The 27,495-nt window shown below is 36.9% G+C and overlaps 2 protein-coding genes and 1 pseudogene across 4 annotated transcripts; 2 read left to right on the top strand and 1 right to left on the bottom strand.

The window, feature by feature from the left end:
* Positions 1 to 3,733: 3,733 nt before the first annotated feature.
* On the bottom strand, positions 3,734 to 5,661 carry LOC119982901 (heavy metal-associated isoprenylated plant protein 39-like). 3 transcript variants are annotated; one of them, XM_038826498.1, is made up of 3 exons: positions 5,242 to 5,661; positions 4,705 to 4,777; positions 3,734 to 4,405 (listed from the first exon to the last, which is right to left on the bottom strand). In XM_038826498.1, exons 1-3 carry the CDS (start codon positions 5,245 to 5,247, stop codon positions 4,020 to 4,022), a joined length of 465 nt encoding a protein of 154 aa, XP_038682426.1. In that variant the 5' UTR covers positions 5,248 to 5,661; the 3' UTR covers positions 3,734 to 4,019. The 3 variants fall into 3 exon arrangements, with proteins under 3 accessions (XP_038682426.1, XP_038682425.1, XP_038682424.1); XM_038826497.1 differs by having other exon boundaries at positions 4,705 to 4,780; positions 5,242 to 5,650; XM_038826496.1 differs by lacking the exon at positions 5,242 to 5,661 and adding an exon at positions 5,094 to 5,184 and having other exon boundaries at positions 4,705 to 4,780.
* A 4,671-nt stretch (positions 5,662 to 10,332) lies between these two features.
* Positions 10,333 to 13,013, top strand: LOC119981838 (annotated as a pseudogene).
* A 3,639-nt stretch (positions 13,014 to 16,652) lies between these two features.
* Positions 16,653 to 27,352, top strand: LOC119982370 (C-terminal binding protein AN-like). The gene is made up of 9 exons (XM_038825697.1): positions 16,653 to 17,589; positions 19,415 to 19,641; positions 21,563 to 22,148; positions 23,384 to 23,552; positions 23,643 to 23,773; positions 24,926 to 25,723; positions 25,842 to 25,889; positions 26,850 to 26,963; positions 27,052 to 27,352. The coding sequence occupies exons 1-9, from the start codon at positions 16,873 to 16,875 to the stop codon at positions 27,124 to 27,126; spliced, it is 2,865 nt and encodes a 954-aa protein (XP_038681625.1). The 5' UTR covers positions 16,653 to 16,872; the 3' UTR covers positions 27,127 to 27,352.
* Positions 27,353 to 27,495: the final 143 nt, after the last annotated feature.

Here is a 27,495-nt window from a genome sequence, read left to right as displayed (position 1 = left end):
TGGTTTTGGCAAGGAAGCACTTGAACTCTTTAGGGAGATAGAAAGGGAGAAGGTGGTGCCTAGTGAGATTACTTTTGGGGTGTCATTGATTTTTTTCTAAAAAAACATGAAAATGGGTGTATTCAGAACATGTTAAATTTTAATAGGGTTTCCCAGTTTTGGGGTGTAAATGGGAAAACGTGGAGTGCAACTAGCCCCCACCTCCCTTAATACATGTCCATAATTTGACTCATTGTATTAGTAAAAGTATAGTTATCAATATCCACAAAAAGGATCTAATCAGGTATTATATCAATTATGTATAGCTATTTTTTCTTGCATTTAAATGTTGTAAGAATAATCACTTCAAATATTGTCTTTCTGTACTTATACAGGACTTGTAGAGTAGTTATTGCACCTAGTTATTTTTTAATTTTTAATCAACTGAAATTGCTTAATCTAGATTGCAATATAAAATAATTTTTAAAATAGACCTTAGATCCTCCAAGTTCAGGATACATATGTAATTCCAACGATATGCTACAACAAATTAAAACTTTCTCGAATTGAGAGGGATTAACCAAGTTGGAAATAAATTATGAATCTCTTTGTCCATCCATTGATTGGAAATATGCTTTCTTTGCCCTAGTCATGGACTACTTGGATGCTGCCTTAACAATGACATGTGCCTTTGGCTTCAAAGAATCATTTTATCAACAAAGTGTGGATTAGAAAAAAATTGGATGAAATTAAAGACAAGTTTGCCTTGAAGTATGGCGGATTGAGTAATAATTTTCATGTCATTGGGGCGTTTCATATGTAGAGGGAAGTAAAATAAAATGGAGAAGAAGAAAAATTGTATTCGAAAAATTTTATCAATAATTTTTTTAGAAGGCATGCTTAAGCATTTACGGATGGAATTAATTTAGGAACAGTTGATCCAAGACAATGACTCATATGATTATAATATTAATAATAATTAGGTGTTGTGCATGTTGTTATAGATTTTGGTTTATATCAATTGTAGGTAGATTACATTCTTCTTAGATGAAAGCCCAAATTTTGATTTTGGTGGAATGTAAGAATGGAGTAAAAGTCTTATTGCACATCCGTATTGTGGATGAAAAACGAGTTGATAAATCATTTTTAGATTATTCATTTGTAATGTTCCTACCTCCTAAAGGATCAGTGAAGATTTTCGCTTTGCGATAAAGTAATGCATGTTAGGGATGACAAGAGTGGATGTGGACTCATTATATTATCAAAGGCGTAGTATTAATGTACCTAGTTCATGCATGGTTTGTGGAACTGCTGAGGAATCTATTTCCCATATATTGGTCGATTGTTGCATGGCCCGAAGATGTTGGCAGATTATGGGGTGGGAAGATCGGTTGACTTGTGATTATGATGGTGGTTTTTTTGAACTGTTCCAACATGTAAGTGATGTTTTTGGTTCAAAAGAGTTGGAATTGTGGTCCCTAAGTTGTTGGAATTTATGGTCTAATAGAAACAAATCCTTATGGGAAGCGCATTGTATGGTGCCGTCTAAGCTGGTGACAAGAGCTGGGATGTATTTGGAAGAGTTCGCGCAACAATTTGTGAGAATTGCCACACCGGTTGGTGTTACTCAACACCCTTGGAAACCCCCTGATCCGGGTAGTTTTAAGCGTAATTGTGACGCAGCTATTGGGGTGAACAAGGTGGGATTTGGGGTTGTAATCCGAGATTCACATGGTGATGTTCTTGGCTCTGGTTTCTTTGGCAGGCAAGTTGGGTTAGGAACGTTTCACGCAAAAGTAGGGGCGATTTTATATGGGCTGGAATTTGCTCTCTCTATTGGAATTTTCACTATTATTGTGGAGAGTGATTCTTTGCAAGTGATTTCTGAACTTAACGTACCGAATCCTTCGAGGCACCTTTGCGGCAATGTGATATCGGACATCCAAGAAGTTTCGCATCGATTTCTTTCTTGTACTTTTAGGCATGCTAGGAGATCGGCCAATATGATGGCACATGAGTTGGCCAAACTTGGAAAAGTTTCTTCTGAGAATGGTTTATTTGTTGAGGAATGTCCTCTTACTATTTTACAATTTGTAACTGCTGACAAAGCTCTTTGTTAATGAAGTGTTTTTCTTCTTAAAAAAAAACCATCATACTCATACGACATTTCGTCTTCTCCATTTTGCTTTGCTTCTCTCAATATTATAATCATTTTCAAACCGACTGTTCGATCGATTATTGTCAAATATATGTTAATGAGGATCGACCAAAAAACCGACCATCTGTATTTTGAATGTATGTTCAACACCTCACAAGAGACCCTTACTGGTATGTGAATGACGATATTAGAGAAGGAATCAAAATCCAACCGTAGGAGTTCGTGCAATAAGAGTTAAGAGAGAGTTGTTCGCGAGTGTTGGTTGTAATAAGTTACCCTAGTAAAGGTCATAGTTTTTCATAACCGAACTGTGCATCAAACCATATCGATTGAAGATTCGAGGTTTTCAACATTCAACTATTACGACGAAGGTTGAACCGTTGATTTATAATACATAATAAATTAATATATTTAAATATATAGTATAAGAATATATTATATTATACATAATAGCCACCTTGATTTATTAAAAACTCCCCTAATTTAGAACGAAAATATAAAACATTCATCAAAACAGTAATCAAAAACTAAAAGTGAGTACCTCAAAAGGCAAATATTAAAATAATATTAAGCATAGGTTTCACAATATTGCAAGGATAAACTTTCAAAGCACTTATTTAATTGTGATTTGTGGTTGTGGGGCCCAACGAATGAATTGTAAAGAAACGAATGTGTATTTCTAATGTAATTGTGCTTTGTGGTTGTGGGGCTCAGTGAAGGAATTGTTAAAGAAAGGAATTTTGTATTGTAATGCATTGATGTCTGATGAGATACCATGAATCCCACATCGTTTAAAAAGAAAGAGAATCATCAGGTGAAGTGCATAAAAATAAACGTGGGGATTGTTGGATATTGGTTTGTAACGAGCCTAATTTAGACACAATTAAGTGTGGGACCCACACATCAATTGGGGTAGACCTGTGGTTGAGTTTATTATGGACTCTCAAGAGCGAGTTTATGAACTTGGGCCCAAGGACACCTACCCCAATTTTTTATGAGGGGGAAGTTGTAATATATGTTAAACTACCCCAATTTTTATGGCCGATTTTCAGTAGGACTGGGAATGCCCACCATTTGCTGAGCATTCATGCTCCTTCATTCATCTTTTTCCGGGCTAGTTTCTCTGCTTCTTAAAAGCTTCCTTCTTAGTTTTTCGTGTCTAAGAGAGAGTGGCATTCGGTCCTTAATTTGCTGCTACGTTATTAGTGTGCTTCTGCTAATGTGTTACCAATGAGGCTTAAGAGGTGAAATTATTGATACTGCAAGTACATAGACAGAGCAATTAATCACAATCACTTTAAATTCAGAGGTGAAACACCTCGACTTAGTTTGTCTTTTTTTTTTTCATTCTTAGTTTTTATCATCGATTCGTGTATATTTATTGTGTTAACATTGTTACCAAGTCTATTTTCTTAGTCTCGGAAAACAAATTTTTTGGTACACCGGATCTAACACACAAGACTCAGACAAACATAATAAAAATACGACAATATATGATTAAAAAAACAGATTATTCGCGAGTTAGGTAACAAGTATAACAAAAACTTAGACACATTAAAAAAACAGATTATTCGCGAGTTAGGTAACAAGCTTAACTTCATTAAGCGAGATCAAATAACTCCACATATTATGTAGGATAAAGTGTACGTACAAATTGTCTTTCCCCTTACCCCACCCAAAGCAGGAGCTTTGTGCACCGGTATTGTTTAACTACCCATACACAACAACACATATATGTAAACAGATCAATAAGGCATCACCAAACAAAAAGAAAACCTCCCAGGCTCCCCTTCCACTTGGATGTTGCCTCCTACGCGCACTTGCAGGCATTGATCATAAGAGCTTATTCAGAACACAAGTGAATCACAGCCTGCTTGCCTGTTTAACAAATAACACAAGCAATTGGATTCTCCTCCACACTCTGGACATGGTAATAAGTGGTCATGTGGGGATTGTATGCCCTGTACGCCCTAACAAGTTCCAAAACAGGATCTGGTACCGCTGGCTGCTCTTTCTTCTTCTCTTCCTCCTTTTTCGGTTCTTCCTTTTTTGTTTCTTCTTTCTTGGCTTCCTCCTTCTTGGGTTCCTCTTTCTTTGCTTCCTCTTCCTTCTTTGCCTCCTCTTTCTTCTCAGGCTCTTTTGCTGGTCCTACTGAGACTATTTCTGTTTGCCAATACTTGCGCAACTTGCTAACTACACTCACTGGATCAACTGACCCAATTACTGTCAATTTCTTCTCCTTCATGTCCATGGAGATCAAATCGATTCCTAAATAAATCAAAGAATTAAAAATCACTACGTTAAATTTACCCACCTAAGAAAAACAAATCCATTTTTCAATGATGGGGAAAAAATAAGAGGCTCCCTTTCATTGGGTCAAGTTTAACAGCTACTGTACAAGATTTTGCTTGGCAAGGATTGATTTCAGGAGAAATAGAAAAAGAAAACAGGAAAGGTACTTTAATCCTAAAAAAAAAGGCCCCAAAATCCAATTGGAAACAGTCAAAACATGAATTTTTTAATCACCATATCTAAGCAAACACAATATTAAGACAAAATTGTTATACCAGATAGAGTAGAGACAGTCTTGAGAGCCTTTTTCTTGGCTTTGTCATCATGTAAATCCAATTTTAAGACAGCCTTCTGCATAAACAAATTCAACAATCAGGCTTCATACAAGCAGCGCATTTGAATATATCTTGTTGTTTCTCTCTTTTAGTATTAGAACAATATTTTAAAGATAGCAAAAAACAAGAAAACCCAACTTGATTTCTTCTGATTGTTTTTGACAAAACATGAAGCAAGAGGTGAATGAACAAAAACAAATTTTAAGGCTGCAACCAAGCTTAAAATCTTCTAATAATCTTTTAATCAGAGGAGCAAACGACACTGCACTAAAACAAAAGAAAAGTGTGATCAAACTTTTTCACTTTCTTGATAAAAAAGAGATCTTTACCATACGCATAATCTGTTTGACTAAATGCCCGAACCAAGAATCAAAAATGTATATCCAAGTAGCATGCCTTCAATTCCTAAACCATCATCCCAAAAAAAAAAAGAGAACCCAGTACCGTAAATGAGTAGATCCTAAGTGGGAAACAAACCTTCATTAGTGGGTTGCCTTTACAGAGATTCTGTGCGCAGATAAAAAAAAAACCAGAGAGAGAGAGAGAGGAGGTTAGAGAGAAAGTTGGGAAGATGAGACCGACTAGGGGTTGTTAATGCTGTTTCTTGACAAAAACAAAAAAGAGAAAGGAAGTGAAGAAGAAGTGGAATTATTCGTTTATTGAAAAGGATGTAGAGGGCGAGGAATGGAGAGAAGATTCAAAACAGAACAAGAAATGCAGACTAGGAGAGAGAGAAAAAAGAAGGAAGAACTAAGAAGTGGAGGTAGCTGAGCCGAGTAGCTGACTATTGTCCATCACTTCGTCTCTTAGCTGATGCTATTATTGAGATTACAACCCCCTGTCAATTAATCGTGATCTCCTACTACCATTTTGACTCCCTCTAAATTCTATTTCTTTAGCAAGAAATTGAAAGTAAAGGAAAACAATAGCCACTTATGTTAAGTGGAAGAAACCAAAACTAAAACCTAATCTATTAAGACCAACACATATCAATCTAGTTAAATAGAAACCTAATCAAAATGAAAGTAATTACTATAACATATAACAACAGACACCTCATATTCAAGTGAAAGGTAATAAACAATATTGAGTGAGATTAGTCTTTCTCTTCCTCTCCCTCTATATCTCTCTATCTGTAACCCATGTTCGCGCCATTTGAGAGGAGGATGAAGGAAATCCCCTTTTTCCTCCTCTCGTCCACTGTAATTTCCACTTTTTTCTCTTATTTCTTTATGAGTTTCTTCCTTACGTTATTCAATAATGCTTTGGTGTACCACTCTCACAAATCTGGTGGTTTTGCCGACATATATGAGGGTTTTACCTTCAGGTCATGTGGTTTTTGATGAGAGAGATATCCGTCTTATGGTAACTTTGATTACGCTTGTGAAGGATATGTATCAAAACTGCATCACATGCTCCATTCTTTAGCAAGGTTTCAAGGATATCCCTCATAATGCAACGGCTGCTCCAAGGCTCCTACCTGCCTCTCAAAAAGGGTATTATCTCTTTGTTAATCCGTTTGTGGAATATGCTATTGTTTTGGGGCTTTTTTTTATTCTTAATTTAGGAGTTCATTTTTCTTGTTATGCTTCTAAATGAGTATCCTCATCTATCTATGTAGTATTTTCTACTAGTGTTAGTTTAATGCAAGTTTCTATTATTAAAAAAAAAGAGACACCTCATATTCCAAAAAACCTACGTAATCCCACTCCTCATTACACGTGTTGGAAGGAGTGATAATGTACGGTGTTTGGGGTCCATTCATTTCATTTTTGTCAAACAAATAGAGGCAGCGCATGTATTTGTTGGGATTGTGGCTGTGGCTGTGGCGGTGCCCGTGGTCACCATTATTTTACAGATTCCATTATTTTTTATCATAAATATATTAAATACTGAGATGGACGCATATGATTTAATATGAATTATGTGGGGTTACGATTTCATAAAAATCATATACGTGCTGAAATAGTTAGGAAAAAAACACTCAGATTCTTAACATTTTTTACGTATCACAAGTATATCAACTGTTGAGATGGATGCGCACGATTTAATATGGATTATGTGGGGCTACGATTTCATAAGAATCATGTACGTGTTGAAATAGTTAGGACAAAAAATACTCAGATTCTTAACATTTTCGTAAAAATCATTTAAAAAAAAAGGGGTTCGAATTGTATCTTAAATTGATTTAAAGTTCAAACTAATAAATTTTGCATAAAATCAATGCTGTTGAATTGTTTGTATGCATGCATAAGCGACATGTCCATCTACATTTCAACATCCCAAAATGGACCAAATAGATCAAAAGATTCTAACAATTTTTTTTCTTTTTGAGAATAAAACACACTTATATTAAACTTAGCTGGCCAACTTGGAAATTGAGAGCATGTGAGGTCCACAATCCAAAAGAGTAGTGGGGTTGTATGGTTCACATTTTTAAGACCATCTACCATTCAATTCAATCTCACCCTGACCTTGAAGAACATGATAAAAAAGTACCATTCAACTCAATCAACTCAACTCAGCTACATTTCTTGCATTGATCAAGTTGAAAAAACATGATGTGATATCAAGAAGCGAAGGTAATGAAAATGTTTAGATTAACGACAAACTGATTTTTGTGCATAGAACACATGATATTAAAAGGCAAAAGTAGCAGTAAGTGAGCCGTTGTTTGAACGATAATCACATTGCATGTAAGGGATTATCCACCCATTAAGTTGTGGGTTCGAATTATACCCCCTCTCCAAGTCTCTGTTTCAAAAAAAAAAGAGCAAAAGTAGCTTATTGAAGACAAAACTGTTTTTTCTGTGTTGGGAACAAATATTAGAAGGCCTTGGAAACCATCTTATGCTTAGGACGAAGTCTCACTGTTTTTTCTGTGTTGGGAACAAATAACAATGTCAATAGCCACGACTTTCACATTTTAGTATGAACTACAAATTAACAATGTCAATAGCCCCATGATCAGCAACTCAAGAAATACATTGTGTTGACGTATCAAATCCAAAGGGAACAAAGTGAACTGTGATAAAAAAATAAAAATAAAAAAGGGTTCAAGGATTACGTGAAGAATGTGTTAGCAGCAACGGTCTGACATAAGCTCGGTTTGATACGCTTCAAGCCCAAAAGTAATTGACTCATGTTGACCAAAATTGACTGGTCAAATTTGTTTATTTTTAAATTCATTAAAACAGTTGTTGATGATGGTGAGACTGTTGAGAGAAATAAGGGATATGAATACAGGCGGTAACATAATCCTACTATCATGAAGAGTTGTTACAAATAGAAATCAAATGGTAGCTAACGGAGTTTCAAAATGAAAGAGTTCACACTCCGGCAACCACGTGGAATTTTCTCGTGACCGAGTAACTTACATGAGAAAAATTTCACCCGTGAATGATCAAGTTGAGAAATTTAAAAATTTGGTGATTGATTTGGAACAAGTCATATCTTTAAATGACCAAAATAAGAATTTCAATTGAGGATGATGGTTATGCCTTTAATTTTTTTTTTCCGTACACGTAAGCATTTTTCCATGTCTGATATCCAAAGCATCTCTCCGGCAGCCACCTGTTTTTCTCCCGACCTATTGGTGGTGACTTGTGTGGTCGGGTGTCTTTGGGTGACCAAATTGATGCAAATGTCATTCAATGATGAAATTGAATATTATGCTATCTTTTGGTGACCAAATTGGTAATTTACTCAGATGAAAAATCTAAACCAGGATACTTTATAACAACTAGCAAAATTAATCACAACCTTAACAATTTAAGCTAAAGATAATCGAACACACTAAAGAAAGAAGACATGATTTAACAAGAAACCCTTACTCACAAAGAGTAAGGTAAAGTATTAGTTGTATGAATGACTGCCTATCTCATCACTAAGAAAAACAAGCGTACAAATGAACACCTTAGAAGTACTTACAACCACACACAAGAGATAGCACCTAAAACCCCAATCACTTCTCGATTGACTTGTCTTCATCGGGTAGAGAGGAACACTTCGATCTCTAGCTAATGAAAATGTCACCGATCTTCACACAACTTCAACACACGTAGAAACCACAAGGATCACACATCTTTGAATGTAATTGAATGAAAGGATGTCTGAGATTTAAAGGAGAATCCAAAACCCAACTCCAAAGGAGACACAATTGAGATATTTCAATTAGAAAGTCTAGTTTAGGGTTTGGAGATTGCTGCTTAAATATGAGTTTCGACAGCCGCACCTTTGAAAGGGATGCTCTAGGGGCTGGTAAGAGGAACAAGGTAGACAACTCTAAACTAGTACAATGATATAGAAATTCAGTCACAAAATATTTAAAACACTCTGATGCACATCATCATTGAATTGGAATACTTAGACTTGTTTGGAACTGATGTAGAATCACTATTGGAGTAACCTACGTCAAGTTACATCAAATTGCTCAATAGTGTGGCTACTTCAGGATGCATCCCTACATAAACAGATGAACCTGCATAAATGCATCTAAAACATCCAATAATACAATAACATTCAGCATACAGTGCCTGACCACTCATTCTGTCATAATTAGTAGTGTTAAAACCCCAACACTTACACTTAATAAGAACCAAGTCCTCCCTCATTGCACCAACAAGGCATTTTTCTAACCCAAGTGAGTTGGGCTTTGACCCATGGGTTTTGTCCTATAGTAATTGTCCTAAGGAGGAATAAAGCTGTGCATGACTAATGTATTCATAGAAACCGAATAACCTAAAGTGGACAACATTGTTGATGTGTATAGGGTGTGAATTTGTTTTAAAAAAAATTCAGTTTAGATTAACAAAACCCATCTTTCGCTCTCTGAGAATTCAGAGAGCACCAGCCAACAAAGTTACAAAGATGACCAGAGTTGGCTTTGTATATCTCAACTATGGCTGGGCCCCTTCCAAGCCCAAAGAGAAGCCGCTTGGCTATGGTGCACATTTGCTTCTTATCATGCCGAGCACTATCACAGCATGGGTTGACAGGCCTCCCGCACTATCTTGATTGACGATTATCTGTTGAGGAGCTAGGGCCGGCTGAGAGAGGGACTGGATAAGTTTTATAACAATAACAATTATACATAATTAAAAACTAAATAGTAAATAATTAAATAACGATAACATATTAACTTTTGTATTAAATTAATACTATTATACATTTATATTTTATACTAATTGAGTAATTCTTATCAACCAACCAACTTTAATGTATTTTAAAAATCATCAATCGACCCATCTATACATGGGTCGGTTGATGGTTGATTATTGATCGACCGATAATAGATCGATTGGTCGATAAAATCGACTCAGTCCAAGCCCTAATTAAGTGAGATGATTCAATTGGAATGAAACCGTACGAGCCCATTGTATTCATAAGAACCGATCGACCTAATTTGAATATTATTTTATCAAAGAATTGGCTCATTTTTTAAATATAAAACTCAAGTATGTTGATGACCGTTGTTGCACCATGTCCCCAACAATTTCACATTACACGTGTACCTATCATTGTACTCTCTATCCAATGTATTTATGACCGTTGCTTTGCTGTCTATATATGAATACACCTTGTGTAGTTGGTGAGAACATCTCTTTTATATGTCTTATTCTCTCTAGCTCTCTAGCACCTCTTCTCAATCCATCAATCAACTCCAATTTGGTGCAAATGAATCAACGGCCCTCCACCGACTTCCGTCCTGCTATTTGGAGTCCCGAGCTAATCCACTCCTTGAACACTCCCTACAGTGTACTGATAATACTTACCACATTCATTTAACTATATATATCGATAAAGATAACCTTGTGGCCTTCATTAACGTTATGTTTATATGTATTTGTTGCAGTATCAATCACATGGAACCCAACTGGAGACGTTGAGGCAAGATGCCAAGAGGTTGCTTTCCTCTACCTCCGATCCTTGTGTCCTCTTGAATCATGTTGACTCGATGCAGCGATTAGGAATCGCTTACCATTTTCAAGAAGAAATCAACGACACGCTTAAGAATTGTATTCACCCATACTCTCCTGATGATCAGGATCTCCACACAACTGCATTGCGATTTCGTGTCCTACGAGACCATAATTTCCCGGTTAGCTCAGGTGATTACTTTGTTATGATACATTGTAATTTATTCTTCATCTTGTTAATTTATGCTAATTAATTTCGCACGAAGCAGATGTTTTTGGCAAGTTCATGAGCAGAGAAGGGAAATTCATGGACAATTTTAGCAGAGATGTGATGGGACTATTGAGTTTGTATGAAGCTTCATTTTTGGGATTCGACGGAGAAGTTATTTTAGATGAAGCCAGAGAGTTTAGTGTCAACAACTTGAAAAAAGCCTTACTGGGATTAGAGACTACAAATAGCGATGTCGCAGAACAAATGAAGCAGTCGCTGCAAATTCCCCTGCATTGGAGGATGCCAAGACAAACACACAAAGAGCTTCACTTTGATTGAGCTAGCCAAATTAGATTTCAATATAGTCCAAGCTACGTATCAAGAGGAGCTAAAGGAGCTATCCAGGTATCTAATATAGTTAAGTTAATAATTATATATGAAGCTATCACTTTGCTTGAGCTAGCCAAATTAGATTTCAATATAGTCCAAGCTACGTATCAAGAGAAGCTAAAGGAGCTATCCAGGTATCTAATATAGTTAAGTTAATAATTATATATGAAGCTATCAATTTTGACACCTTGATTCATCAGGTGGTGGGAAAACTTGGGATTCAAACGGAATCGAAGTTTTACAAGAGATCGATTGATACAGAGCTATTTTGTGGCGATTGGGATTACTTTTGAGCCCCAGTCCTCCAAATCTAGGATAGCAGCTACCAAGTTTATAAACATCGTTAATACCATCGATGACATACATGACTATTACGGATCACTAGATGATCTCAAACTCTTTGACGCTGCTGTTAAGCGGTAAGATTGTTCAAAAGAACTCAATTGATGTCATGTCATCTAATTACTTGAGTACTGTTAACGCCTCACATTATCAGTTTGTCGATTGAATTTTCAGATGGGATTTGACGGCCATGGAGTTCCTTCCGGATTACATGAAGATATGCTATTTTGCAATGTACAATATGATTAACGAGTTGTCCTATGATGCTCTGATCGATCGAGGCATCGATGTTTTGCCATGTCTTAGAGAAGCGGTAATTATGATATTAATGTCTATCATATATGTTCATTATACACTTTGTAAGATATTGATCCAGAACAGTAATAAACGTATTGTGAATGCAGTGCACAAAATTTTACAGATCAGTTTTTGTAGAAGCACAATGGTACTACAATGTTCATACACCAAGCCTGGACAATTATTTGAAAAATTCTTCGATTTCAATAGCCATTCTTGGAAGCTTAAACTTCGCGCACGCGCAGCAGAAAGAATCAAGATCCTCCATAACTAATAACTCACTCCCCCTGCTTGGAAGATCGCTACTCTACTGGTCGTCCGTCATTTGTCGACTCAATAACGATTTGGCTACGTTCCAGGTACAAACAAATTAGTCTAAATTCTTTATTGATCACTAAATAATGGTGTAATTTTGTTGTTTGCGAAGCGTGAGAGCGAGACAGGGGAGATGGAAAGTTCTGTCAAGTGTTATATGGTTGAAAAAGGTGTGTCACAAAAGGAAGCATGTGATGGGATAAGGGGGTTGATAAGGCATGCATGGAAGATGTTGAATACAGAGAGAACCAGAAGTGATCTCCCACCATCAATGGTGAAAATGTGTTTCGAAATGCCAAAGCTTTGCCAATGTCTCTACCAGCATGGTGATGGTTTCGGGACATCAATTGAGTTGACCAAAGATGTCTTGACATCCTTAATCTTTCGCCAAATCCCTATTTAGTCACCATTACCAAATAAGTACATTATTTGCCTACTATGATGTTTGTGTTAAAGAGTTTGAAAAGTTATGGATGTTTGTTTCAAAAGTCAAGAGGCCCATCTAGTTTGAAGCCTACAATATTGAGAAAGCCCATCTAGTGTGAAGCCTACAAGGTCGAGAAGGCCCATCTGGTGTGAAGCCTGTAGGTTAGGAGCTCATCTAGTTTACTTGGTGATTAAATTTTTAAGTTTACTTGTTTATTATGTTTTTTTAGGTGTTAAGTTATTTACTTGGAGATCAAGTTTATGAGTCTATATAAAGACCATGTTGTAACCTTTTTAATTATCTTATACTTTTATAAAATATATTAAAACCTTAGAGAGGTTTCTCTCAATTTTTGACGGATTCCAATGTTGTTCGTTTTAAATTGATAATTCTTTTGCTTTATTCTATTTAATACATCTGAAATAGAAAATTTTAAGTCATCTAAGTAAAAGTAAAAAACATAACAAAAGACCAGAGATAGACGTACACTATGGGCATTGAGGCATGACACCCCAATGACCCAACAAAATTTCCACTAACCCTTATATGAGTTGATGTATGGGCCCTCTGCAAAAAAAAAAGAAGAAAGAAACCCCCAGGTGAGTAAGATACTCAATAAAAAAAGTCTATTTCAAGCCACTAAGTAGACACCCATGTTGACCTAGTCTACCTAGTCTACTAAGAGACTCAATTAGTCCACGCCACTAAGTACACACCCATGTTGACCTAGTCTACCTAGTCTACTAAGATACTCAATTAGTCCACCTAGCCCACTAAGTGACCCCCACACACCATTTTGATCAATTATAAATGTGACAGTTCAAAGACAGCTTTTTCGTGTCATGTTGTTGTTACAGAGAAAGATGACTGAGACATCATAGCTCAACTCGCATATTATGATCTCAGATCTCATATTACATATCAGATTTGAGAAGATGAAGAAGATGAAGAATAATAAAAATAAGAAGAAGAGGAATAAGCATAAGAAAATGAAGAATATGATGATGGAGGTTTATCTGTGATGGATGTGTGACGTTGGCTGTGGCGCGACGGTGGCAGTGGTGGAGATGAAGGCGGGCGGTGGCACTAGTGGAGATGGAGGATAGATGTCTTAGATCTAGGCATTTCTTAGATCTATTTCTATTGAAGAAGAATGGTAAATTTGATATTATGTAATTATTAATTTTTAAAAGAGACACTTATATGGAAAATAGAATTTTAGTTGGATTTATGTGTCCAACATTTGTCAATGGAGTAGTTATATGGCATTCGCTGATAAAAAAATTGTTGTCATTTACGAAAGACGGAGAAACAACGCTTCGTAATATAAAGTGGCGATGCGGTTGGAGGAGAAGTTGCTTCTTTGTGAAATCCATGTGGCATCGATTCTGCCTTACTGTGCTAGTATGCCAAAGGCCAAAATTGCACTTGCGGTGAGGTCGTGCGTACCAAACAATGGTCAATGAGAATTTACTGAGTTGCCAAATGGGCCCTTAGTCGGTACAACTCACCTTTCTTCACCACTACACTTTCAGAACTCACATTATCGCACTAAATTAAAACCCAAGGACCATGCTCTAATTTTCGAGGGGTTAATAGAATTTGTGGTCACTAAAAGATTACCTATATTTCCATTTGGTCACTGGAAATCAAATTGTGCCAATTTAATCACCTAAAATTTAATTTGTTCCAATTTGATCACCCGGACATACTTTACTAATTTTTGTCAGTCAACCTGTTGATGTGGCAAGTTGACCGTTACACTGTTTGTTCCACGTGGAAAATAATTTCGAAGGTGCAAATAACTAAATTTTTTATTAAAAATTCATAGGTGGACAAAATAATTGTAATTACCCAAAAAAAATAACAAATTTAATTTGTTTCAATTTGATCATCCGCACAGACTTTACTAATTTCCATCAATCAACCTGCTGATGTGACAAATTGACCGTTACACCATTTGTTCCATATGGAAAATAATTTCCAAGGTGAAAATAACTAAATTTTTTTATTAAAAATTCATAGGAGGACAAAATAATTGCAATTACCCAAAAAATTAACAAAACTATATCAGTAAAACTAGTTAATTAACCAAAAAATATTTAAAAACCCTAATTCAATTATCCAAAATGATCCATGCGAGAGTTCAGGAGTTGCTTCTAGGGATCTTATACCTATGCTCATACTCTTTAGACAATTCGAGCATAAGAAAGTTATGTACATGGCAGTTGATTAGTCGCTCTATGATCTAATTAGGATTGTTATTGGTACAATTATCGTTACCATAGTGATCCTCTCAGTAAATCAAAAAATGATATTGTTAGATTTAATAACGGTAAGCTGACAATTGATAAATTTACCAATTTTTAAAATCTATTTTAAAAAAGGAAAAATATGTTAAATTGCAATACATCTACAACTACAACACCTTCATTTTACCTAATTGCAGTACATCAATTCCATGTAATTCATATTTCATAGTAATAATCACCACTGCAGTTCATTACACTCCAATACCAACAATTAAAGCTCAAAGTACACTGCAGTTCACTACAGATCATACAAATATATACTACTAATAATTTAAGCAACAAGTAATTTAAGCAACAAGTGTTAACATATTACAAAATACAATTACTACTACAATTCTTTTGGCTACAGAGGCAACGAAGGCTATCAATTATTATGAAGTGATTTTAATAAATGATAACCCTAAAAATAATCAATGGTCTAGATTAAATTAGATCAATTTAATGGTCATAATTCAATAAAATTAAAAATAATAATAATATATTTAATATATACGTCGATAATCAGTAAATTTTCCGATGACAAATTTTGATTACCATTATCAGTACCGAAGTCATCGGTATCGGTAAATTTACCATACTGACGAATTGGTAACGGTATACCTACAACCTAAATTTTGACAACCAAACGATCGGTAATGGGACGGTAATCAATATTTGACTGTACCGTTAACAACCCTAGATCTAACCAAAAAAAATGATAAAAAGGTACTTTTCATCCCTCAATTATGGGGCGAGTTTCATTTTCGTCACTAAGCTTTTTTTCTTTCATTTTCATCCCTCAACTATTGGAAAGTACCATTTTCGTCCTTCAAGTGGAAAAAAGCTTATGTGGCAGCTATATGACACGCCAGAGAAATCTGATTTGATGAAAAATAGGAAGCCACGTTAGATTTTTCCGTCCTCGGATTTATTTGAGGGACAAACGAAGAACTTTCCCATAGGTGGGGGATGAAAAGGAGAGAAAAAAAATTAAGAGACAAAAATGAAACCCGACCAATAATTGAGGGATGACAAAAACCCTTTTACCAAAAAAAAAAACGAAAGTTAAAATAATAGGAAAGGAAAATTAAATAAGAGAGAAAGTGAGAGACAAGAGGGAGAGAAGACAAATGAATTGACAAAGTAGCTCTTTACGATGGTGAATAGAATTGGTACTTGGTCTGTAATAGGTTTGATACTTTGATTTGACGGAAATTGGGGATTTTAGGGGTAAGAGGGGGCTGTTGTAGTTTTTCTACAGCAGCCCATGCTGTAATTTCATTACAGTTTCGAGTGATTTTTTTTTTAATTTCAAAATAATTATATTTATATTTTGATCGTTTATACAAATCCGATGAATTTGATTTTTGTTTCGAACATAAAATATATCGTTGAATTCGTTAGATCGAATACTATACATGTATAATTTTTACAAAAATAAATAAAAAAATTTTACTATCTCAAATGTGCTACAGCGGGGGCTGCTGTAGCACATTCTGTCCGATTGATTAGATCGGCACAAATTAGATTTTGAATGATTAAATTCACACAATTTGACTTTTAATGAAAAAATTGTAATACAGACAACTTTCGTGAATCACAAATTCTATTAACCAAAATTTCAAGTTAACACGGACTGAACTCGGCCCATGAGTGAGTGAAGATTTTAAATTACCGTTGGACCATCTAAACGACAAGGGTTGCTTTTGGTTCTTGACTTGGTCGTCCAAAAACCAGTACCGAATATCTTCAACAAACCTCGCAAAAATCACCGCCCAAAACCCCTAATTTTGTTAGCACCAATTTTGCGATACATGAATCCAAAACCCCTTTTCTCCAAGCCACTCTCTTTTTCTCAGCCCCGTTTCTCGCATCAACCCATCCCGAAAACTGAATTGTCTAATTTTCTAGGGTTTCATGGATGATAACAAAGAGAAAGTCCGTGACCTCACCGTTTCGGTCCCTAAAACGTCAAATTCGTATCACTTGATCCCCAATCCGTCGTTGAATCAATCGTCGTGGCTTGAAATTCGACTCTTTTATGTCCGGATCGCTCCTTGCGTGGTGGACAGCGTTCCCGATCACCTCACGCTCAGCCATCTCCGCCGCGAGATCGGCGTTTCCCTTGAAATCAACGGTTCCTATGTCCCCGCTGCAGATTCAGCCTCCCTCACACTCCGTCGCGATCGCCTCAACAAGGAGCCCCCCGAGGTTACTTATGTGAGCACCGATAGCGTACGTGTTACGGGTAGTATCGAATTTGAGGTGTTGGAAAATGAGGACATGATTCTCTGCGGTTCTTTGGAGAGGATGGAGTCTACGTGGGGAAATGGGACCGTGGGATTGGAGAATGATTCAAGGACTGGTTGGAGTATGGATTGTTATACGACTGCGGGCATTGGGGCCGGCAGTTCAGCGTTTTTTCAGCCGAGGCTGGGGGTATCGGCACCTGCAATTGAGGTTTATATTGCTGGGTGCTGTGGCGGTGTGCCTGTGATATTAACAAAGACGATCCAGGTAAGTCCAAGGAGGAAAGGTTTGAGGCATGGGACACTTGATGCGATTCCTGAGGATGAGGAGATTGGGAGTGAGCAAAAGGGTGGAAATGTAGTGGTTCGCCGCAGCAAAGTGCAGGTAATGTTCTGTTCATAACTCTTTTATCATCTCTTTGTTCTGCATTATTAATATGGTGGGTTTAGATAATATAAATACTTTTTTAACTTGGTTGACGAATTAGAGATGTCAATCCAGATGATCACAAGTGCTTTGCGAAATAAGTATCTCTTGTTTAGAAAAGTTTGATTGATTTAGTGATCAATATGTTAATATGGGAAATTAGCCTCCAGCCGTATAATAAAGCTTCAAGCTTAAAACAGTTTACGATGAATACCTCTCTGTTAATCCCTACATGATTCCAAACAGTACCCCACAAATTCCTAGACCAGTAGCAGTTGGACTCTCACCAATTTTACGTTCATTACATCTGTGAACCAAATTATATCCTCTTTGTTTAAGATTGTCCCTTGTCAAAATTCTGCCCCAAGTAGTTTACCCGCATAAAAAAGTCATCCTAAGGGGAGCATTAGGCTTCCAGACGCAAATGCTATTTTGTCATTTCTTTCTTCTCTATCATCAACAGAGTGAACAGATGGATGAATGCTTACCTGGAAAAGTGATTGATTTCAGACTTTCGTTTTTTTAATGCCAAAGAGGTTTTATTAAAGGGATGCACCTAGATGGTGCAATTCACAGGGAAAGGATTATGATGCTAAGAAGCTAATGCTCTCATGAAAATTAGTGCACACATCTGAAATCCAAAACTTAATGCAGCTAAGCCAATTATCCATGAACTAATAGGGAGAAGATTCTTGGTCATTAAAGGTTTTACGATTCCTTGCCTTCCACACTAGCCAACAAGTAGCTGAGAGCACAAACTGATGGTTTGCATGTTTGGCAACTCCAAGCTCTAAGCTCTGAAGACAGATCAACACTGATAACCCAATTGATACTGAGAAGAGAAGGTGAAGCAAAACTGATGGTTTGCATGTTTGGCAACAATGGTAGAAATGTGATTTAATTGACAATTCTGCGATATTCGCTTTCAGTATGAACCTATTCCATATTGGGTAGCTAATATCTGTTAGAAGAAAAGATGCAGAGGTATTACCGTATTACTCATTATTCAAAGGCCATTATTAGTATTCATTTGGTGAAGTGCCAAATCAGCCGTCTGATGATCAAAGTCCATCATTCAAAATTTTTTTACTACTACATCTAGTATTTCTTGGGAATTGAATTTTAGCAATTAATGCAGGTTATCAAAAGTCACGAATACCTAGACCTTAAGGAGAAGCCACCGCATGCTGCCTCATTTGTTTTTTTCTTTCCATGATTCTTTTATACTCCATGGTTTTATGGACTTTTGATTTAGTTTTGAAGTATATAAATGGAGTCAAAGCATCACAAGCGGCGATTCAAGTAATAATTGTAAATTTGCTAAATGTGAAGCTGAATAGCTCATTACTACATTTGCTTGTACTTACATGCTTACTCTTACTTTCCCCCTGGTGATGCAGGAGCACTGGATTATTTATTTTAGTGTTTATTTAATTTTTGTTAGCTATATTTTATATTAGGCTTAATATTTATGTTTTAAGTGGGTCATGTGACTAGCATGTGACTTTTAATATTATTGAATGGTTATGACTTGTATATTTATATTAGATGTACTAAAGGGGCTTATAAGAGACTCTTTTTAGGGCTGTAGCAGCAGTTTTTTGCTATCTACAATATAATAAATTCCGGGACTGAGTTCTTGGTCTTTTGGTGGCTACAATTGGTACTGTTAAGGTTCCAGCTTCCATTATACCGTGGAATCGTGCTGATTTATGCTGTTAGTTGTGGTTTTCTTCTTCTACGCTGCATCACCTGGTCTTAACTGATTGATGTGATTATTCAGATAACAGAAGCAGATGCAGACGCTGATGCTTATGACATGGACGGAAAAATTGGAAACAGGTACTATTCGGAAGAGATATACACTGGTGAGGATGGTCAACTCTCATGGTTCAATGCTGGTGTCAGAGTTGGTGTTGGAATTGGCCTTGGGATGTGCCTTGGGGTTGGGATTGGTGTTGGACTGCTCATGCGTTCGTATCAGGCAACTACCCGAACTTTCAGGAGGAGGTTTTTATGAGTTGACTCTTTCCATTTGGAAATTTGCTTATCTGGTTCTATGGAGAGAGAATGAAGTCTTCCACGGTTCCACCGTTTGGCATGAAGGAGTTCAAGATTGTAGCTGAAGAGGTAATCAAAAAGGCCGATTAGACAATCAAATAAATGCACCTTTTTTTGTTGGATGAAGCTGTACAGTGTTCTTCTTTATTAAGATTTCCCTGGATAGAAATGCTACTATAGGAGCTGCTGAAAGTCTCCCATCTCGGTTCTCTGACTGTCCTAAGTGAAATGTAGATATTTCGTGATCGTCATTAATCTTTGGACTGCAATAATCAGAACTGGAACATATTAGCGCGCCTTTTGTTACGGCGACTCTGTGGCAGAGTTAACTTTCAGTGGCCGGAATGAGCTTCTGTGGTGTGCACGAGTCTCTTGTGAAGATGTATCGGTCTTTTTTTCTCTGTAGAAAATTTTGGCTTACTTTTAGTCTTTTGAGCTGTTTTATTATGTTTTGTTGGGTTCTTGCTTCTTTTCTCCCCCCTCCCTTTTGTTTTTTGGGTTTTGACAGAATCTAGGTGGGAAACCCGCGCTTTGCGCGATCTGTGGTGAATTTCACTATCTCATATAAATCAACTAACATATCAACTAACATATGCTAAGGAATTTGAGAAATATCAAGTGAGACCAATAATGAATGGAAAGAAAGGCATACCAAAAAAATTCAATGAAATATAAAATAGCATACAATAGGGATCACAAAGAAAATATTACATCCAGAAAATAAGTTCTATAAATTCTCGTCTAAATGAGTAACAGTTTGTTCAATCTTCACTATTACTTTGGCAGAGACAATAATTCTATAAACCCTTGTCTACATGAGCCTCCTAGTAATATCATCTTCAATCATCACTGACCTGACAGTCCAAAAGAACCATATTAAGCATTATCAACTCACTCGACTTCAGCTTTATCGACTCAGCCCCTCAACCTGCTTTGCAACCCCCTTCGTCGATGATATCTCTTCTAGTACCGTTGAATCCAGTTGCTTCATCTTTGATCGACAACATGTACCCATCAATCCTCTGCTTGAATACAGAACAAAAGGCAAAAGAGGGACCTCAATTGCATATATCTCAGGCGTCGTGTCACAAAGCTAATTCAAAACTTGTGTCACAAAACTAATTCGAAACGACGATAATGAGAAACCATAAATAACTTTTATGAGTCCCTTAATACTAATTACTAACAATAACTTTTCAATAAACTCACAATAATAGCCTGTACAAAAATAATTCTCATATATTTTGAAGCAAATTCCACTAACACCTCTTAGTGGGAATGTAAGCCGTTAAGTGTGAACGGCAGCTAAGAAAAATTTAATATGATTTAATTTTATTTAAAACAATAATAAATAAACGTTATTTGTGTATGTATGTAAAACTTGATTTTTATTTAATATAATATTTATCATAAATCCAAGTGGCAATCATCAGCACCAAAATCATTTACTTATTCAGTAATCATATTATGTGTATGATACGATCGTAAATATTCTCTCTTTGAAGGTGTTTTTTTAATTAATTTTTTTTTATAGAAAAATTCATTTTATTGTCGTTATCTCTATGCTCATAATATGCTGCATACAGTTATTTGGATCGATGAATCTGTGCTTCTGGGCTGTTCTTGCCTGTGGGCCTGCCGACACAACAACTAAATGGGCAGTACCATGCCGGCCCAAATATGAATTTACCTAGGCCCGGTCTTGTAGATCATGTCTGCATTCCTGTAGCTGTGGAAGGGGAACATAGGCGAAAACGACTCACCATCCGATGATGAGAACTCAGAACCAACAATGTCTTTAAGCGCTAAACCCTGACACTGAGCAGTGAGCACACACTCAAGGGGAGAGGAAGAAGATAATAATGACCAGCATGACCAACGACAGATCCTCTGTGACAATGCCTCATCGTAGCAACTCTACGCCCCTCCCCTTGGTGGTCTCTCTTAACTGCATCGAGGATTTAGCCCTCGAGCACGACTCCCTAGCGGGGGTCGCTGCCGTAGAGCATGTCCCCCTCAGTCGTCTCGCCGACGGAAAGATCGGGGCTGCCTCTGTCGTTCTACTTCACTCCCTTGCATACCTTCCCCGCGCCGCCCAGCGACGTCTCCGTCCCTTCCAGCTCATCCTTTGCCTTGGATCCGCCGACCGTGCCGTGGACTCTGCCCTTGCTGCCGACCTCGGCCTTCGGCTCGTCCACGTGGATACGTCCCGAGCTGAGGAGATCGCCGACACCGTCATGGCACTTTTCCTTGGATTGCTTCGTCGCACACACCTGCTCTCACGCCAGACACTTTCAGCTTCTGGATGGCTCGGATCGGTGCAGCCTCTCTGCCGAGGGATGAGAAGGTGCAGAGGGTTGGTTTTGGGGATCGTAGGTAGATCTGCGTCTGCAAGGTCTCTGGCTACGAGGAGCTTGGCGTTCAAGATGAGTGTGCTCTACTTCGATGTTTACGAGGTAAAATTTGGATGCATTTGCTGTAGTTTGGTTGAGATTTGGTTAATCCGTTTGTTTTTTTTTTTAATTTGTTGAAATCAATGATTTTGCTGCTGCAGAATGTTTTGAGTTGATTTTTTATATGTACGAGCTGGTGAAGCTTCAGCATTACAAAATCAGCCACATTCTGCGCCTGCATTTGATGCCTTAAGAGTTAACTGGGCACTCTAATTTCGGATATGTTTGCTGTTGTTTTCTTTTCCAGAAACACAAGCTGTGAACTAGTTGGATTTTATGGGTTTATGGTTTAATTAGTTGTTTATAACATGTGTAGATGAATGTTTCTTTTAAAACCCTATTGTTTACTTTTTCTACTATAAGATAATTAAATGTGTCTCAATGGTGTTAGGTTCCTAATGGTACAATAGTGCATGAATTTCATGGAGTGTTTTTGTGAATATGGCATCATGACCTCGTAGAAATGACTACTTCCTTTCAACCAATAGCTTGTTTGGTATTTTGTTCTGTCATCTTTTTTTCCCCCTTTGGTTGATGAGTATACTCATGTCATCTATTGGATTACATATACGATCTGGCAGAGATTATTTAGTAGTATGCAGTCTTTGATCTAAAATTTGTCATTAGTTTCCTTTTAATTGATGTGATGATTATGCCTGCTTCTTTTGTCCTTTTAAAGATGCAAGCATCAGTATTCAGCTTTTTGAGATTTTGAAAATTGGAATTGTAAAATGTGATTTTTCTTTGAATTTGATTGGATATTTTCTTTTTGTGAATAAGTGGGATGGATGTTCAGCACTGAGAGTATCCTGGGTTTAGTTATGTGTTTGTAATTTTTAGGTTTATTATTGTTCAACATTTTTTGTTTTCTGTGTTTTTGTTTTTGTTTCTGTGGGGATGGGGTGATTTGAGCCATTGTTGTTGATGAGACACTGAACCAAATGTAGTTCTTCAAAGTCTTTACAGAGTTGATGCTGTGGCTCACCAGCGTGTGGTTTTTTGAAGTGGCAGAAGAAGACCTCGTAGAAGACTTAGTATAAAGTGCTTGATGACTTACTGACATATTATTTGAACAAGTGTTATGATAGTTTTTATCTTTTTAAGATTAGAGATATTGATTGCATTAAGCCAATTGACATGACTTTCATTCCACATATTTACTGGTTAGTCGCAATAAATTTGTTTGGAATATCTCTTTCAAAGTTGAGCTGATGATGAGAAGTGTCACCTTTACACAGGGACAGGGGACACTCAGCCGGTCCTCAATTACATTTCCTCCTGCTGCTCGAAAGATGGATACTCTAAATGACTTACTGGCTGCAAGTGACCTTATTTCACTTCATTGTACACTTACAAATGAGACAGTTCAGATAATCAATGCAGAATGCTTGCAACATATAAAACCTGGTATTATACTTCATATAGAAAATATTTCTTGTAGAACTTTGTGATTTTTCTTCTTCCCTTCAAGTAAAAGAATTTCTTTGTCCAATACAGGAGCATTTCTTGTAAACACGGGCAGCAGTCAACTGTTGGATGATTGTGCTGTGAAGCAGCTTTTAATTGACGGAACCTTAGCTGGTTGTGCTCTGGATGGAGCGGAAGGACCACAGTGGATGGAAGCATGGGTATGATTTTCATTATGGTGTATGTTGTTTTTGGCATGGGTGTCTTCGAGACACATCATGTGCATTAACTGTGTTGTTTTGGCATTGCCTGTTTGCTTGATACATCATATGCATCTTAAACTATCACATCCTCATGAATACAGAGATCCTTCTTTTCCGTCATATTGTTGATACCCTGGGTTCTTTGGCTTGAGGCTACTGGCTTCTTGAGACACTGGCACACTCCTTTGGATGCTCAGGCCTGCCTTTCCAAGTTCTCTTATATTCTTGACGTGACCCGTGCAAATCTTGCCAATTGGATCTATGACACAAAAACTTTCTTGTTTCTATAAATTTCATTGCTTAGGCTATTGTAATGGTCATCAAATTGAGCATCGTAATTCTCTCGATGTTTTGATTCATGTTGAAAATAATGTTACAAAGAACTTTTGGTGTGAAATCGTGGTTGGGAATTAAGGCAATGATAGAAGAATGAAACAGTTCATCTATTTTGTGATGGCTGTGGAAATCAATGGTGTTTTATCGTGAGAATTGGCATGGTCCAATCATTTAAATATCAATTTCAAGTTATATTCACCTTCCCTGCCCTGCCCGCTACTAGAGATTTGTGCACGAGAATTGTTTACCTTTTTATTTTTGGAATGGTGTATGACAAATTGCGGATTGTGTTTCCTTTCACTTTTGGCTCTTAGGGGCTTGGCAGGCTTTTACAAAAACTTGAACCAGTGGCGCTGCTCTAGTTAAACAGTATCTTCAAATAAGATTTTTTACTAAATTTCCAATCATCTCCGATTCTGTTTAGTTTCTACATTACGCTGGAATAAGTTGAATCTATAATCTTTTACTGGTCTTCCATCACGCGGCAAAAATTATTTAAATGATATTTACATGTATTTAAATTAATTTTTGTAACTCAGAGGTCTGTGTTTAATTTGAACCACAGATAAAATTTTCAGTGGGTGGTTTTTGAATTGAAATCTTATTCTTTGTAGGTTTTTTTTTTCTCAATTTCAATATCCTATTTGGGGGAAAAGACATTATTGAGATATCCTGCCCATATCAAATAGTATTACATATGTTCTGTGCATAGAAAGAATGCATGGACTGAGAAATGGTAACTTAGACACTAAAGTCAAAATGTCATTGCCGCAGATAAGGGAGATGCCCAATGTATTGATACTTCCTCGAAGTGCAGATTATAGCGAAGAAGTGTGGATGGAGATTAGAGAGAAGGCCATTTCTATCATGCAGACATTCTTCTTTGATGGGGTTATTCCAAAGAATACTGTCTCTGATGAGGATGAACAGGAAAGTGAAATTGGAGAGGAAAATGAACAATGTGATAAGCAAGTCAAAGAAATTGCTTTTCAGGGTTCTGTCGGCAAGAGATTAGAAGATGATACTCAACTAAGTACAGAAAGCTACCTGAAAAATTCAAGTAGTCAATCAATTGAATCTCATAGCCAAAATCAGGGTGTGTTGTCTCACAATACTGCCTCAAGATCCGAAGGGAAACGCAGCAGATCAGGGAGGAAGGCCAAGAAGAGGCACTCCCGACAAAAATCCCTTCAAAAATCAGATGACCCTTCTTTATTAGAGAAAGAAAGCACTTCACACCAAGAAGATGATACTGCCATGAGTGGTACAGATCAAGTTGTTAGTTCCAGTTCTCGGTTTGCTTCTCCTGAAGATCCAAGGAGTAGGAAAGCACCAATGAGTTTAATAGAAGAATCAATATCAGACCAGCTTATAAAGTCAAGAAAGAAGTTAAGTGGCAAGTCTGCTGAACTACTAAAAGATGGTTATGTTATTGCTTTGTATGCAAGAGATCGTCCTGCGCTCCATGTCTCTAGGCAAAGAGTTAAAGGTGGTGGCTGGTTTTTAGACACCATGTCTAATGTAACCAAAAGAGATCCTTCAGCACAGTTCCTTATTAACTTCAGGAGCAAGGTCCTTGCCATGATTCTGTTGCCTTAAGTTTCAGCTTATTCTTGTGATTATTGTGGCAACCAACATCTGGGTAATTGTTCTTCTGCGTATTTAATATTGTGCTACTCTTTTTTTTCAGGACACCATTGGCTTGCGTTCTTTTGCTGCTGGTGGGAAGTTGTTACAGGTGATTTCAATTAATGTTTTGCGAGATTTCTTTTTGAAACCTATAGTGGGGAGTGATCTTCAGGTTCTATTTCACCAAATGTCGATTCTGTATGTGTTAGACTTTTTATTTAAGAATAGATTAACTGGTGGCCATAGCTGAGATCCAAACCGTTGACCCCTCAAATTTCTTTTCTTGTTTAGAACAATGCGAGCTAAATTCTTAAAATTATATTGGTCATAAATCTAGAGAGTTGACAATGGACACATGTTTAGGTTGACATTTTGAAGTTAAGAAGGGTACGGTGTCTTTTTTTCCCCATATTGCTCATGTGATATAACTGGTGTTGCTTATTGAAATTTACCTAACTTCTACTTTTTGAACCTTGTATTAACTCCAAAAAGGTTTTATGCTGAGAAATGAGAAGATAACGGGTACCTCCATGTTTATTGCAAGATACTTTGTTTTTCTATTGCTGATTTATGCATTTAAGTTTATTGGACATGATTTAATTTTTTTCATTTTATTCTCAGCTGTCTTTTTCTTTATTGGAAATTGTTTTTTCGGGTGTTTTTTTAGCTTTGTATCAGTTTTTTTTGTGGTTGTCTTGTACTAAGCTATGACTTCTTGTGTTGCACTTTCTTAATGCCCCTTGATAAAATTTCTCTTTTCTTCTCACAAAAATTTTGCAATCAAAGTGTGTAAAGAGGGTCTCTTTCTTAGTGCACATTGTACCATCATGGATGTTGGAATTGGATGAGTAGGTCTTCTGTTCTTTAGTGTAATCCGCTTCGTCAGCCTAGCTGTGTACTGTCTCCTGAATTCTGAATGCATATGTGCTATAGTTCATGAAAAACACTGATGGAAACTTGGAGTACAAAATGTTTGTATACCTTCTGATCCTTTTTTTCATTGTATCATACCTGATTTATGCAGATGCTGCTATTACTTGGGCTTAAATATCTTATGTTCAAAATGCAGATTAATAGAAGAATGGAATTTGTATTTGCTAGTCACAGCTTTGATGTTTGGGAGAGTTGGATGTTGGAAGGCTCGTTGGATGAATGTAGGCTGGTTAACAGTAGGAATCCATCGGTGGGTTTCTTTTCTTTATAACTTAATCCTTTACTGCACTCGCTGTATCCATCCTCCAAAACTTAATTGTTCTGTTGTGCAACTACAGGCTGTTTTGGATGTTCGCGTTGAGATTCTAGCAGCTGCGGGAGATGATGATGGTATTACTCGTTGGCTTGATTAGTGTATGAATAGGAAAATCTGCCTGCACATGGTTTTCATTCATCTGAGGTTTGTATTTCATCAAAACGACGTGTGAAGTCCCTTGGTTTTTTTGGGGTGGTGTTGCACGAGCATTTTCATGTCAGTTGCTCGGTCTCTAGATTATTATTACCTGAATGTGCTTATGATTTATTTATATTATGATACCGTTTTTGCTTTATTCTATGGAGCAAGGACATTCACTAGCATAATATTTGTTACGGTTTGAACATGTAATAGACAGCTGAGCTCTCCAGTAGATTGGTTGAATCATGAGGGATGGATCAACACAAATCATGAATGAGGGACAGATTAACGTTTATCAACCGTTTCTAAATGGACGCATAGAAAG

This window comes from Tripterygium wilfordii, chromosome 17, assembly GCF_013401445.1.
Source record: "Tripterygium wilfordii isolate XIE 37 chromosome 17, ASM1340144v1, whole genome shotgun sequence".
Taxonomy (NCBI): Eukaryota; Viridiplantae; Streptophyta; class Magnoliopsida; order Celastrales; family Celastraceae; genus Tripterygium; species Tripterygium wilfordii.
The sequence above is the reverse complement of the archived record's forward strand: the minus strand, read 5'-3'. Positions and strand labels throughout refer to the sequence as shown.

Coding starts and splice junctions, on each gene's coding strand:
- LOC119982901 (XM_038826496.1), bottom strand. Junction 4,406..4,704: donor GACTGTCTCTACTCTATCTG/GTATAACAATTT, acceptor TGATTTATTTAG/GAATCGATTTGATCTCCATG.
- LOC119982370 (XM_038825697.1), top strand. CDS start 16,873: ATGGATGATAACAAAGAGAAAGTCCGTGACCTCACCGTTTCGGTCCCT. Junction 23,553..23,642: donor CTTGCAACATATAAAACCTG/GTATTATACTTC, acceptor TGTCCAATACAG/GAGCATTTCTTGTAAACACG. Junction 23,774..24,925: donor CACAGTGGATGGAAGCATGG/GTATGATTTTCA, acceptor TCATTGCCGCAG/ATAAGGGAGATGCCCAATGT.